This window comes from Rhinatrema bivittatum, chromosome 2 (genome assembly GCF_901001135.1).
Source record: "Rhinatrema bivittatum chromosome 2, aRhiBiv1.1, whole genome shotgun sequence".
NCBI classification, from domain to species: Eukaryota; Metazoa; Chordata; class Amphibia; order Gymnophiona; family Rhinatrematidae; genus Rhinatrema; species Rhinatrema bivittatum.
In genome coordinates this window covers 352,968,682-352,984,775 of record NC_042616.1, presented here as the reverse complement: position 1 = coordinate 352,984,775, position 16,094 = coordinate 352,968,682, and the positions used below count along the sequence as shown (strand labels likewise).

General features: G+C 45.8%; 1 protein-coding gene across 4 annotated transcripts in view; it reads left to right on the top strand.

The window, feature by feature from the left end:
- ERP44 (endoplasmic reticulum protein 44) overlaps positions 1–16,094 on the top strand; it is a 505,107-nt gene that overhangs the window by 155,136 nt on the left and 333,877 nt on the right. For all 4 annotated transcript variants that reach the window (XM_029589904.1, XM_029589906.1, XM_029589905.1 and 1 more), the window contains one exon: positions 15,020–15,092. In XM_029589904.1, the coding sequence (XP_029445764.1) occupies positions 15,020–15,092 (73 nt within the window). Of the gene's footprint in view, positions 1–15,019; positions 15,093–16,094 lie in introns of those variants that run through there.

Genomic DNA, 16,094 nt, shown 5'->3' with positions numbered 1-16,094 from the left:
GATGGAAGCGCTTATAGCTGCTTTTCCACCGATGGATCCTGGGTCACCGATGGCTCCGGTGCCTTCCCCGCTTACCTTGTCATCGGGAGGGGAAACACCATTTCGTATTCCTCCATCGGGAGTTCTTCCGATGCCTCAACCATCTATGCCGATGCGCCCATCAGCGCCACCGTTCCATCCATCGCTGCCCTCGATGCCTTCATCGGTGCCCCCAGCACTTTCCTCGATGCCTTCGGAACCTAGACCGGGACCTTTAGGAATACCATCGTCCCATCCTTCTCAGGCTCCTAGAGGGGCAGGTCATGATCCCTATGACACCTGGACCGGCGATTCTTCTCAAGACACCAATGACTTGCCATCGCTGCCTTCTCCTACCGAAAGCAGGAAGCGTTCTCCTCCAGGGGACCTATCCTTCATAAATTTTGTGAAGGAAATGTCTGAATTGGTTCCCTTCCAATTGCAGACTGAACAAGATGACAGGCATCAAATGATGGAGCTGTTACAATTCCTGGATGTTCCCAAAGAAATAACCTCCATCCCTACTCACCAGGTTCTTTTGGATCTCCTCAAAAAGAACTGGGAACACCCTGGTTCTGTTGCTCTAGTCAACAGAAAAGCTGATACCACTTATTTGGTCCAGTCAGCCCCAGGATTCCAGAAACCTCAGCTGGATCACCAATCTGTGGTGGTAGAATCTGCCTAAAAAAGGGCAAAAAGATCAAATTCCACTCTTCCTTTCCTCCAGGTAAGGAACAGAAATTCCTGGATGCCATTGGCCGGCGTGTCTTCCAGGGATTGATGCTTATCTCTCGGATCGCCTCCTACCAGCTATATATGACCCAGTTCAACAGGGTCTTATTTAAGCAGATACAGGACTTTGCAGAGTCCCTGCCTCAGCAATTCCAAGAACAACTTCTAACCCTAGTACACAAGGGTTTTGAGGCAGGGAAGCATGAAATATGATCTTCTTATGATATCTTTGACACCGCTTCCAGGGTATCTGCAACTGCTATTTGAACAAGAAGATGGGCCTGGCTTAAGTCTTCGGACTTGCATCCTGAAGTGCAAGACGGATTATCTGATCTGCCCTGCATATGAGACAATCTGTTTGGGGAACAGATTCAGCGGACAGTGGCGGAACTCAAGGACCATCATGAGACCCTTCGCCAGCTCTCTGATGCCCTTTGAGTATTCCTCCAAACAGCCTTTCAGGAAGGATACTAAAAAGTCATTCTTCCATCCAAAGAAGTCCTATCCACCACAGTCTAGGATTCGTTCCACGAGACCTTTCCAAAAGGGCCAGTCTCGTCAACCTTGTAAACAAAAGCCGCAAGCAGCTCTTTAGCCAGGCCCTGCTTCCGGTTTTTGACTCCTGCATAGAGAGCAGCAGCCAGTTTCCACTGCCTCACATACCAGTGGGAGGTCGATTATGCCATTTCAACAACAGGTGACACACAATCACCTCAGACCAGTGGGTCCTTACCATAATCTCTCAAGGTTATCACCTGAATTTTCTCTCCATTCCACCGGACTCCCCACCTCTACCGTTGTGGAGTACATCCGACCACTCACTACTCCTGGAGCAGGAGGTCTCCCTCCTCCTCCAGTCCAGAGCAATAGAACCAGTACCTTACTCTCAAGAAGGCCTAGGTTTCTATTCCCGGTACTTTCTAATCCCCCAAAAATCGGGAGGCGTTCGTCCAATTCTGGACCTACGTGCCCTCAACAAGTACCTTCAACGAGAAAAGTTCAAGATGGTAACTTTGGGTTCCCTTCTTCCTCTTCTGCAAAGAGGAGACTGGCTCTGCTCTCTCGATCTCTAAGATGCGTACACGCACATTGCGATAAATCCATGTCATCGCAGGTTCCTGAGATTTCTAGTAGGCCCTAAGCACTATCAATATCGAGTGCTCCCATTTGGCCTGGCATCTGCACCACGAGTCTTCAAGTGCCTCGTAGTAGTAGCAGCCTTCCTCAGGACTCAAGGTGTTCACTTCTACCCCTATCTAGATGATTGGTTGATCAGGGCTCCCACTCAGCAAGCTGCTCTGTCGTCCCTACATCTTGCTTTACTCACTCTGATTTCGCTAGGATTTCTAGTCAACTACACAAAATCCTGCTTAGTCCCATCTCAAACTTTATCATTCATAGTGGCAGACTTGGACACCTTGCAGGCAAAGGCATTTCTGCCTCGACAGCGAGCTCTCAATCTCATCTCCCTCGCACACCAGCTACAGTCTCAGCAACGCATGACTGCACGCCACTTCCTAAACTTACTGGGACACATGGCGTCCTCAGTACAGGTTACCCCAATGGCCCGCTTGGCCATAAGAGTCATGCAGTGGACTCTAAGGTCACAATGGACTCAGTCCGTCCAACCTCTATCAACCACTGTCCACATCACCGACTCACTCCGTCAGGCTCTAGACTGGTGGAAAAATCAGATCAATCTCCTCCAAGGCCTGCCCTTCCAGGCTCCAGACCCTCAAATAATTCTCACCACCGATGCTTCCAACCTCGGCTGGGGAGCACATGTGGCCGATTTGCAAACATAAGGAACTTGGTCTCCAGAGGAAGCCAAACACCAAATCAATTTCCTGGAGCTTCAAGCAATCAGATATGCTCTCAGGGTATTTCAGGATCGCCTTTCCAATCAGGTCATCCTGATTTAGACTGACAACCAGGTGGTCATGTGGTACATCAACAAACAGGGGGGACGAGCTCCTTCCTACTGTGTCAGGAAGCTGCGCAGATATGGGCGGAGGCCCTCTCCCACTCGATGTACCTCAGGGCCACCTATTTGCCGGGAGTGGACAATGTCTTGGCGGACAACCTAAGTCGCGCTTTCCATCTGCACGAGTGGTCCCTCAACCCTTCAGTAGCGGGCGCAATATTCCAACGTTGGGGTCATCCTCGCATAGACCTCTTTGCATCACCTCAAAACCGCAAGGTAGAGAACTTTTGCTCTCTCTCGCAGCCAACACTCACAGCCAAGCGATGCGTTCTCCCTCTCATGGGCAACCGGTCTCCTATATGCATTCCCTCCACTTCCACTTCTCTCGAAGACTCTCATGAAGTTACGTCAGGACAAAGGATGCATGATCCTGATAGCACCTCACTGGCCTCGCCAAGTGTGGTATCCAGTACTTCAGGATCTCTCCATTCGCAGGCACATTCCCTTGGGAATGGACCCGCTTCTGATCACTCAGAATGGCGGGTGCCTAAGCCACCCCAATCTTTAAGCTTTGTCCCTGATGGCCTGGATGTTGAAAGGTTAATTCTTCAGTCACTTGACCTTTCGGAGCCAGTTTCCCATGTCCTGATTGCTTCACGGAAGTCTTCCACGAGAAAGTCTTACCTATACAAATGGAACAGGTTTGAGTCATGGTGTTCTTCTCAATCCCTTGATCCCTTTACCTGTTCCACCACGAAGTTTCTAGACTATCTCTCGCACTTGTCAAAATCAGGTCTAAAAACTTCCTCCATCAAAATGCATGTCAGTACGGTGGCCGCCTTCCATAAATGTCTGGTTTGTTCATGTTCCTATTTCAGTACAACTCCTTGTAACACATTTTCTGAAAGGCTTGCTTCACCTCAAGCCTCCACTACGCCTTCCGGCCCATTCTTGGGACCTCAATCTGGTTTTGGGTCGGCTCATGAAACCACCATTCGAGCCTCTCCAATCCTATGATCTTCGCTATCTCACATGGAAAGTGATTTTTCTTTTGGCAATCACATCTGCTCGCAGAGTTAGTGAGTGACAGGCCCTAGTTACCTATCCGCCTTACGCTAAACTTCTGCAGGTCCGGGCAGTACTCTGCACTCACCCTAAGTTCTTACTTAAGGTAGTATCGGAGTTTCACATTAATCAATCCATTATACTACCTACCTTCTTTCCCAGGCCTCACTCCAATCCAGGAGAACAGGCTCTGCATACCCTTGACTGCAAACGGGCTCTAGCCTTCTATCTAAACCGTACAGCTGCCACAGGAAAAGCACTCAATTGTTTGTCTCTTTCCATTCTATCAAATTGGGGCAGCCTGTGGGTAAGCAGACTCTCTCCTCCTGGTTAGCGGACTGCATATCTTTGCTATCAGCAAGCAGGCATTCCGCTTCAAGACCATGTTAAAGCACACTCCGTGAGGGCCATGGCGACTTCAGTAGCGCACCTATGCTCTGTGCCACTTCCTGACATTTGCAGGGCTGCTACCTGGAGTTCTCTCTATACCTTTACAGACCATTATTGCTTAGACAAGACTGGAAGACAAGATTCCATCTTTGGCCAGTCTGTCTTGCGAAACCTTTTTACAACTTGATGTACCAACACCCTTCCGCCTGCCCGTTAGGGTTCAGTATGCCCTCTACCAAATTCCACCCCAGTCCTTGTGCCTATTGCACATCTTGGGTACATTTGGTGCATTTCTCGGACATCCTCAGCTCGGTACTCACCCATATGTGAGGACTACCATCCTGCTTGTCCTGTGAGAAAGCAAATGTTGCTTACCTGTAATAGGTGTTCTTACAGGACAGCAGAATGTTAGTCCTCACGAAACCCGCCCACCGCCCCACGGTGTTGGATTCGTTATGTTTTCTTATTTTATTTTTTGGCACTTCCTGTAGCTTTAAACAAGACTGAAGGGTGACTCCTTCTGGTTGCAGGGTTAGTGCCATCCTGGGCATGCCCAGTAGGTGCCAGTCAAAGTTCTAGAAACTTTGACAAAAGTATTCCGTGATTGGGCGCCCTCCTGTGATGTCACCCATATATGAGGACTAACATCCTGCTGTCCTGTGGAACACCTGTTACAGGTAAGCAACATTTGCTTTACCGTGAGCGAAAAAGTTCTCCACTTCCTTAGCCTATGTGCAGGCTTGGCAAGTGTTTGATGCTTGCTGTGAAGATCGAGGGGTTCTTCCTCATTTGTTTAAGATCCCTCTTATCTTTGAATTTTTGCAGGATGGATTGAGTAAAGGGTTGGCCCTTAATTCATAAAAGGTACAGGCTCTTGCCTGTTTCCAAGGTCAGGTAAATGGTGGACCCTTGTTGATCCAGATGTGGTCCAATTCTTAACAGGCGTGAAGCATCTTTGTCCTCCCTTGCGGGTACCCGTGCCCTTGTGGAATCTTAATCTAGTTTTGGATTTTTTAGTGGGTCCTACTTTTTGACTGATGCATAACCTTTCCTTGAGGTTACTGACCTTGAAAATGGTGTTTTTTTGTAGCAATTGGTTTGGCATGTCTAGTATCTAAACTAAAGGCCTTATCTTGCCGGGAGCCATTTCCACGAGTGACTCCAGGGGCAATATACCTGCGTACTGTTCCTTTCCTTTTGCCAAAAGTGGTCTCAGATTTTCACTTGAATCATTCTATTTCCCTGCCATCTCTGGACAAGGAAACAGATGCAGAGGAGTATCTCCTGTTACGGCCCTTGGATGTCTCAGGAAGACGGACTGGCTGTTTACACTCCATGGTTGGAGTAAAAAGGGTGAGCCGGTGTCGCAGGCATCAAAATCTCACTGGATTAAGGAGGTAGTTACGGCTGCGTATGTGGATGCTGAGCAGCTGTTGCATTCCACTAGGGCTCAGGCAGAGTAATGGGCGGAGGTCAGATTGTCTCCCTTCGACTTTTGCCGACATGCGACATGGTAATCTTTACACAACTTTTCCAGGCATTATCGCCTGGATGTGCAGGCCTAGGAGGATGCAGCCTTTGCACATGCGGTATAGACTGGACCATGGGCAGCCTCCCCTCCTGTTCGAGAGCAGCTTTGGTACAACCCACTGGTTCTGGATTACCCTGTCTGAACGCTAAGAAAGGAGAAATTACTGCTTACATGATAATTTCCTTTTCTTAAGTACAGACAGGTGAATTCACCTTCCCCGTCCTTGGCTGCCAAATGGTTGTGCTATGGTCCTCCTGCGTGGCTGCATGTTCCAGGGAGTACTGATAAGTGTCAATCCACTCCTCAGACTAGTGTTATTGCACTCCTTTTCTGAGCTCAGTGGTTTCTTGTTAGCTGAGTGCTGGAGTGGTTGTCTGTTAATAATCAAGTTTTTGTTAGTTTGTCCACAGATGGCTTTTGCAGAGAATACTGGCAGGCTGATGTCACTGCAAGGGTATATATACTGTGATGTCAGCTTTGCTCCGTTTCCATCTGCTGGTAGAAGTGCATAACTCACCAGTTCTGGATTCACCTGTCTGTACTAAAGGAAAGGAAATTATCAGGTAAGTAGTAATTTATCCCAGGACAAGCAGAATGGTAGTCCTCACATAAGGGTGACATCATCGATGGAGCCCCCTCACAGAAAAACCTCTGTCAAAGTTTCTAGAAATTTTTGGTTGGCACACTGAGCATGCTCAGCATGCCATGATTCCTGCAGCCACGGGGATCTCCCTTCAGTCTCTTTTTTTTCCTGCGCTGCTTTTAGCCTCGCGTTGAAGGAGCGCTGTGAGATTTTCTCACTATTTTTTCCTCATGGAATATTAATAATACTAATATTTCTGTCAAAACATTTCCCTCTCGGGTTTCCCTTCCACATCCCGTTCGGTGAGTACTCTTTCGAGTCTTTTTTTTCCATCGATTCTGGATACTTTACTATCACTATCCGCAAGCCACCAACAGATACCCGGCCTAAAAGTTTTTATAATGGCCACTGGATTCAAAAGATGTCCGAATTGTCCCCGGACAATGTCGATTACAGACCTGCATGACATCTGCATTCTCTGCCTGGGATCATGCCATGATGTCCACGCATGTTCTACCTGCGCCCAGATGACACCAAAGGGCAGGGGTGCCCGTCTGGATAAAATGGAGGATCTTTTCAAAACGATCCCTCCATCATCTTAGGCGGCGTCACCGAAGATAATTCCTTCCTCTGTTGAAAAACATCAAGGTAAGAAAAAGGCCGATGACTGTCCGTCACCGACCCCATCCAGATCTTCCATAGCGTCCTCTTCGGTATCCAGCAAAGACCATCGAGAGAAAAGACGCCATCAGCACCGTTCCTATTCCGTTCCTTCGGAACCATCAGGTTTCCGCATCGGCTTCGAAGGACGTTGAACCAATGAAAAAACGGGTCCGGGTACAAGAGCTACCATGACCCTGTGTACCTGAGGCACAGAGACTCTCTCCACCAGCGTCTGTGTCAGAGGTTGTGCCACCACACTCTGCTGTGGAAGTGCCAGCAGCGCCAGTCTTACCTTCTCCTGTGACAGTGGACCCAGTCCCAGTTTCCAGAGAAGAAGTGACTTCAATGATTCAACAGGCAGTCATCGAAGCTTGTCAAAAATTCCATCGTCCACAGACACCGATGCAACCATCAGCACCGACACTGGAGCCAACCATGTTTGCTCCTCTTCTTACAAGACTCGACGCTTTACTTGGTGTTCTTCCCACACCGGCACTGATACCATCGGGTCTTCTGATGCCTCCATTGGTGCCGTCTATGCCAAAACAGCTACCAATCACTCCAGCAATACCCATACCAGGCTCATCTGAAGACGATGACTGAGACTCCTCAGCAAGAAATTCAAAAGGAATGGTATCTGCCATTTCCTTGATGGCAGATACCATTGACTCCAGCAATACCCATACCAGGCTCATCTGAAGACGATGACGGAGACTCTGATCAGTCACCAGGACCATCGGGCTTACAAAAGTCCTGAATTCCATCGATGCCCTTACAGCCTGGTTCATCAGGTGATAAGGTTTAAGGTTTGTTAACCGTTGTCTCGGCGTAGCCTTCACAGCGGTTAACATAATAAAATACAATATAAGAAAATTACAAACAATAATAATAATGAGATAAAATTTAACAAGTGAAAATAAAAGATATCCTAATAAATAATGTCAGAAGCCATAAATATTAAACCAATAAATACTAAAAGACATAAAACATGCTTTCACTATTAAGTTAATAAAAAGTCAAAGCCACGTATGATTGTACAGTTACATGGATACCTATTTCTTATCTTCATTATACGCCGCATGGAATAGCCAAGTTTCAAGTTCTGCTTTAAACTTAGTTTTTTCCTGCTGCATTCTTAGTTGCATTGGTAGTGAGTTCCATAGCTTTGATCCTGCGATGGACAGTGCCCTTTCTTGAATCTGACTAAGGTGTGCTGATTTAATGGAAGGAATTGATACCGATCATCGGTTCCCATCGGTGCCATTGATACCTTTTGGTTCCCCGTTGATGTCTTTTCTGCCTCCATCGATGCCAAAGCAGATTCCAACACAACCATCAAAATCTGCATGGATGAAAAAGCGTCCTCTTCCACAGGTCCCTGTAAATCCTTCTGGATCCCATTTCCAGCCTCAGCCTACTCCTTGGGAGGATGTTGATACTGATGACCTTGCATCTGAACCTTCTCCACCAGAGGAAAGGAGGAAGTCCCCACCAGAGGACATGTCTTTTCAACACTTAATCAAGGAAATGGCAGATACCATTCCTTTTGAATTTCTTGCTGAGGAGAATACCAGACATAAGACTCTTGAAGTCCTGCAGTTTGTAGATGCACTGAAAAAAGGTCATGGCGATACCCATCCATGAAATTCTCCTAGAGCTTCAGCATTGCCTATGGGAGCATCCCTGTTCTGTGCCTGCATTCAATAGAATGCATGCAACATACCTGGACCAACATACACCAGGTATGCCACATCATTCATTTGTTGTAGAATCAGCTCAGAAAAATGCAAGGAAGCAGAAACCACATTCATCTGCTCCTCCAGGAAAAGAACATAAATTTCTGGATAGTTTAGGGAGGAAAGTATTCCAAGGATCCATGCTTGTATTACCGTATCGCGGCATATGAGTTATATGACACAATATCAAAGGAACTTATGGAAACAGGTTCAGGACATAGCAGATACTCTCCTTCAACAGCAGCAAGTGACACTTAACGCTCTTATTGACAAAGGGCTGGAGTCCGGAAAACATGAAGTACGGGCCTCATATGACTCTTGAAACATCGGCCCGTCTATCAGCTGCTGGAATTAGTGCACGGAGGTGGGGTTGGCTGAGGGCCTCTGATTTCAGATTAGAAGTCCAAGAAAGACTCGTGGATCTCCCATGCACAGGAGACAACCTCTTCGGAGAGAAGATCCAAGCCACTGTCTCTTTACTTAAAGATCATCATGAGACACTCCGCCAGCTGTCCAGGTTGCCATTGGACCAGCCATCCTCAGCATGAAAACCTACAAGACGTGATACTAGAAAGCCCTTCTATCAGCCTCGTAGGTACTATCAACCTACTTCCTCTAAACGCTCTTTCTGTCAATCCCAGAGAGGACGTCCACGTCAACCAAAACAGGTTAAAACTCAGCCACCCCCACAAACAGGACCAGCATCTGGTTTTTGAGATCGATACCAGAGAACAGCAGCCTCTTCAACAACCCCCCAATCCAACCTGCCTGTTGGAGGTCGGCTCCACTACTTCAAACACCAATGGAGCCTCATCACCACGGATCAGTGGGTGTTAGCCATCCTGAACTGGGGTACTGTCTAAAATATCAAATGTTACCCCCGGATTCTCCACCCATTCCTCTGTGGTCACACAGCATCATAACATTTCAACTACAATCAGAACTCTTCCACCCTGCTGACTACAAGGGCTATCGAAATCGTTCCCCAGTCTCAACATGGCAGAGGGTTCTACTCCTGCTATTTCCTAATTCCAAAGAAAACAGGCGGCCTCCGCAATCTCAACAATTTTCTTCAAAAAGAAAAATTCCACATGGCTTCCCTGGGAATCAGTCTTACTTTATTACAACGAGGAGACTGGCTCTGTTCTTTGGATCTTCAAGAAGCCTACGCTCACATTCCCGTTTCCCCACAACATCGAAAGTATCTACGATTCATAGTGGGAATAAGACATTTCCAATACCGAGTCCTTCCATTTGGACTGGCCTCAGCACCTCGAGTGTTCACAAAATTCCTGGCAGTTGCAGCTGCACATTTAAGAAAAAAGAGCATTCATGTTTTTCCCTACCTAGACGATTGGCTCATCAGGAATCAATCCAAGCAAGGAGCTCTCGCAGCCTTGAGGAGCACCATATCCCTCTTGCATTCCTTGGGATTTCTAATCAACTTTCAGAAATCACATTTGAACCCGTCTCAACTCCTTACCTTCATTGGAGCAGACCTCAACACCACAGTGCGCTCCGGTGGAGCGCACTGTTAGCCCGTGTTTTCGACACGCTATTTTTACCCCTTATACAGTAAGGGGCAGTAGCGCGTCAAAAATGCATGGCCAACACCCCCCCACCCCCCACCCCCCCGAAACTAATAGCGCCCGCAACATGCAAATGCACGTTGATGGGCCTATTAGTTATTCCTGCACGATTCAGAAAGTAAAATGTGCAGCCAAGTCGCACATTTTACTTTCAGAAATTAACGCCTAACCAAAGGCAGGCATTAATTTCGGCCGGCACCGGGGAAGTATACAGAGAAGCAGAAAAATCTGCTTTTCTGTACACCCTCCAACTCAATATCATAGCAAAATTAAATCGGAGGCCCCAAAAGTAAAAAAAAAAAAAAAAAAAAAATCGTCCCGCGGGTCGGAAGAAGGACGCTCAATTATGCCGGCATCCGTTTTCCGAACCCATGGCTGTCAGCGGGTTTGAGAATCGACGCTGGTAAAATTGAGCATCGGCTGTCAAACCCGCTGACAGCCACTGCTCCTGTCAAAAAGGAGACGCTAGGATTGCGCAAGTGTTCCTATTGCCTCTTTTTACCGCGGGCCCTCATTTGCATGTGGGCTGATACTAAATTGCGCGCACAGGAGAGTGCTCTCCCGCACTTTTTTCTGTATCGGCCCGATTATTAGGCCACATGGCATCTACAGTCCTCGTAACACCTATGGCAAAGTTAGCCATGAGAAGGACTCAATGGACTCTAAAGTCTCAATGGCTTCAAGCTATTCAGCCTTTGTCGACTCTGATTCGAGTCTTCAACCAGTTACGTCTCTCACTTCAATGGTGGACAGACCAATTGGCTTTACGGTCCAGGTTACCGTTCCAACAAGTAACTTTAACCACAGATGCATCCAACTTGGGATGGGGAGCTCACGTCAACAACCTTCAGACTCAAGGTACGTGGACCCCGCTCAAAAGAAAATGTAAATAAACTTTTTAGAACTTCGAGCGATATGATATGCCCTTTATGCCTTCAAAGACTGTCTCTCGCACAAAACTGTGTTGATACAGACGGACCACACAGTAGCAATGTGGTACACAAACAAGCAAGGAGGCACCTGCGCCTATCTCCTGTGTCAGGAAACAGTGCAGATTTGGGCCTGGGCCCTAGCACACTCCATGAATCTCAGGGCCACTTATCTAGCAGGCATACAAAATGTCCTAGCGGACAATCTCAGTCGACATTTCTATCCCCACGAATGGTCTTTGGATCCCTGTGTAGGGAGCAAAATTTTTCAATGCTGGGGTCGCCCAACCATCGACCTCTTTGCGTCCAAGATGAACCACAAAGTGGAAAAGTTCTGCTCCCTTCACAGCCATCGACCAGTGTTCCCCAGGGACGCCTTTGCTCGCCTCTGGAACACAGAACGTCTATACGCGTATTCTCCGATTCCGCTCATAGCCAAGACTTTCGTGAAGCTATAGCAGGACAAAAAGGGTCAATGATCCTCATAGCCCTGTACTGGCCTCGGCAAGTATGCTTTCCCATACTTCTTGATCAGAGAACCAGTTTGCCAGGGCACAGCGCCCACTCTCATCCGAACCTACAAACTCTTGCCTTGACAGCATGAATGTTGAAAGCTTGATCCTACAACCACTCAAACTTTCAATGCAAGTCTCTCAGGTTCTCGTAGCTTCACGAAAGCCTTCCACACATAAATCTTACCATTCCAAGTGGACTAGATTTACTGAGTGGTGCACTCAAAAAGGTGTTGACCCTTTCTCCTATTCCACTCCATCTTTACTAGATTATCTATGGCACCTCTCAGATTCTGGTCTCCAGACTTCCTCTGTACGTGTACACCTTGGTGCCATTGCAGCATACCACAAACAAATAGGGGATGCCCCAGTATCAGCGCAACCCCTCGTAAGTCTGTTTGAGAGGCTTACTTCAGCTGACGCCTCCCATTCTACCACCGGTTACGGAATGGGACCTTAATGTAGTACTTGCACGACTCATGCGATCTCCGTTTGAGCCTTTGCATTCCTGTGATGTGAAATTTCTTACATGGAAAGTACTTTCCTAGTAGCCATTACATCTGCTAGGAGGGTTAGTGAGTTACAAGCACTGGTCACATTCTCACCCTACACAAGGTTCCTGCACGACCGAGTGGTCCTGCACCCTCACCCTAAATTTATGCCTAAGCTGGTAACGGATTTTCACCTTAACCAATCCATAGTTTTGCCCACTTTTTTTCCAAGGCCTCATTCTCACCAGGGCGAGAGAGTTTTGCACACCTTGGACTGTAAACATGCACTCGCTTTTTACCTCGACTGCACTGCAGTCCATATGAAATCCACCCAACTCTTTGTTTCTTTTGACAAAAACAAGCCAGGAGTTGCAGTGGGAAAACAAACTCTCTCCAACTGGCTAGCAGACTGTATCGAATTCTGCTATGAAAAAGCAGGCCTTCCTCTCCAGGGACGAGTAAAGCGCACTCAGTTAAGTCCATGTCAATATCCATAGCACACTACCGTTCAATACCTATTGCAGACATTTACAAAGCTGCAACTTGGAGTTCTCTGCATACCTTTGCAGCTCATTACTGCTTAGATAAGGAAGGAAGACAAGACTCTGCCTTTGGACAATCCGTCTTGAAAAACGTATTTCCACTGCAATACCCAACTCCTTCCACAACCACCTGCTGTGATTCAGGCTGCCTCATCTTAGTCAATCGCACCTCTGTTCTTGTGCCTGTTGCATGAGTTATGTACCATTGACCTATTCCAGGATGAATCAGCCTGTAGCTTGCTAATCACCCATATGTGAGGACTTCCATCCTGCTTGTCCTGGGATAAAGCAGAGTTGGTTACCTGTAACAGGTGTTATCCCAGGACAGCAGGATTAAGTCCTTACGAAACCCACCCGCCACCCTGCGAAGTTGGGTTTGAAACGTTTTATTATTTTATTTTTTGCTCGTACTTTTTATTGCATCAAACAAGACTGATCCCTGCCATGATCCCTGTGGCTGCAGGGATCATGGCATGCTGGGCATGCTCAATGGGCTCAGTGTGCCAGCCAAAGGTTTCTAGAAACATTGACAGAAGTTTTTCCATGAGGGGGCTCCATCAATGATGTCACCCTTATACATCCTGCTGTCCTGGGATAACCCCTGTTACAGGTAAGCAACTCTGCTTTCTCCTTAGCTATGACTATGAAATAACTACCCCACCTGTAAGATGGAGGTCTAGAAAAAGGGAATATATTCAGTACATATATTCATTTGATTAAGAACTATCGAGTCTGTTAGCTATGATTCTTTCAAACATAAGAAATAAGGCTGCTTATTGCAAAATAAATTTAAAAAAAAATAACGTGACTCTTCTTGGAAGCTGAGCTTTTAAAAGGAAAAATGAAAATAAAGCTCCTTTATCCTTACAAAAAATATTAGATTTAGGTAATGAAACTAAATGACAAGTAGCCCTTAAGGAAATCTGTACATACCTTCCATGACCCAAAATAACAGAAATGGGAGAATCTGAACTTTAGTCATTGCAGCACCAGTCCTCAGCTGAAAGCCATGTGCCAGCACTCCTTCCGGAACCTTGTAATCAGAGGCTCTAAATCTGGACATTAAGTTTACTAATGAGGATGTTGGGGAGATATCTGTTCCAGAGATGGTTTTCAAGGGTGATGAGTCAGATGAACTGAACCAAATGACTGTGAACCTGAAAGATGTAATAGGCCAGATTGACAAACTAAAGAGTAGCAAATAACCTGGTATGTATCCCAGGGTTCTGAAGGAACTCATAAATGAAATTTGAGATCTATTAGTTAAAATTTGTAACCTATCATTAAAATCATCCATTGTACCTGAAGACTGGAGGGTGTCTAATGTAACTCCAATATTTAAAAAGGGCTCCAGGGGTGATCCGTGAAACTATAGACCTGTGAGCCTGACTTCAGTGTCGGGAAAAATAGTGGAAACTATTCTAAAGATCAAAATCACAGAGCATATAGAAAGACATTGTTTAATGGAACACAGTCAGCATGTATTTACCCAAGGGAAGTTTTGCCTCACGAATCTGCTTCATTATTTTGAAGAGGTTAATAAACCATGTGGATAAAGGTGAACTGGTAGATGTGTATTTGGATTTTCTGAAGGCGTTTGACAAAGGCCCTCGTGAGAGGCTTCTAAGAAAACTAAAAAGTCATGGGATAGGAGGCAATGTCCTTTTGTGAATTACAAACTGGAAACAGAGAGTAGGATTAAATGGTCAATTTTCTCAGTGGAAAAGGGTAAACAATGGAGTGTCTCGGGGATCTGTACTTGGACTGGTGCTTTTCAAGATGTTTATAAATGATCTGGAAAGGAATACGACGAGTGAGGTAATCAAATTTGCAGATGATACAAAATTATTCAGAGTAGTTAAATCACAATCGGATTGTGATAAACTGCAGGAGGACCTTGCAAGACTGGAAGATTGAGTATCCAAATGGCAGATGAAATTTAATGTGGACAAGTGCAAGGTGTTGCAAATAGGGAAAAATAGCCCATGCTGTAGTTAAACGATGTTAGGTTCCATATTAGGAGTTACCACCCAGGAAAAAATCTAGGCTTCATAGTGGATAATATTTTGAAATCTTCGGCTCAGTATGCTGCAGCAGTCAAAAAGACAAATAATGTTAGGAATTATTAGGAAGGGAATGATGAATAAAGTGGAAAATGTCATAAAGCCTCTATCTCTCCATGGTTAAGACCGCACCTTGAGTACTGTGTATAATTCATGAACATTTTATTTGTTTTTAAAAATGAACTGACTTTGGTCAATTTTGTTTTAGTATAAAATCTAGAATTTATTGTGATATTGTCTTCTCTTTGCAGACCACTTGGGTATTTAATCCAATAAGAAGTGAAATAGTAAGCCTTGAGAGTGGAAATATAGATGAAATTTTAAGTAAGTATTACTCATCAAGATATTGATGTATTATTTTCTGCGGTATTGTCATTAAGGAGGGTGATATGCATTTATTTTTTACAGTGTCTTATAAAAGCCTTTATTCTCTTGTACATTTTGCATATTATACTGTCTAAAACAATGCAAATCAAAATGCACAATAAACTCCATACTTTCAGCTTGAAAGAATGATTATAGAAGTAGTCCAAAAGTAATTAAGAATTAAAAAAAAAAAAAATCTTGATTTCAACTTCACACCCTTTATTGTAGCAAACTCAAGTTAGCTCTGGTTTCAAAAATTGCCTTAACAAGGGTCATAATACTTTAAATAGAACCCACCTGTGTCCAATCTGACTAGTTAAACAGATTTGAATACATGATGAAGAGGCTACTGTGTCAGACCTGCGGAAACTAAAGGAGACAGAGAGGTATATAGAGGAGACTTTCAGGGACGTAGAGAAGTACCACCTCCAATCTAATTTATCCCCTGGGCTGCCTTGGAGGAGAAAAGTCATCTGGAAGGAGAGAATTACCCTTCCCCCATGGTGATGTAGCATCTTCTCTTACTAAGGATGGGTCTCCAGGGGCATGTGCCCAGGAAGGAAGGGTTAGGATGGCCATTATAGTTGGCGATTCGATTATTAAGAAGGTAGATAGCTGGGTGCCTGGTGGACATAAGGTTGGCTTGGTAACTTGCCTGCCTGGTGTGAAAGTGGCGGACCTCACGCATTACATAGATAGGATTTTAAATTGTGCTGGGAAGGAGCTGGCTGTCTTGGTGTATGTGGGTACAATGACATAGGAAAGTGCAAGAGGGAGGTTTTAGGTAGAATGCTGAAATCCAGAACTCCAGGGTAGCATTTTCAGAAATGCTCCCTGTTCCACCTGCAGAACCCCGGAGGCAGGCAGAGCTCCAGAGTCTCAATGCATGGATAATTCAGGGAATAGGGTTTTAAGTTTGTTAGGAATGGGGCTTCATTTTGGAGAAGAGGGGCCTTATCC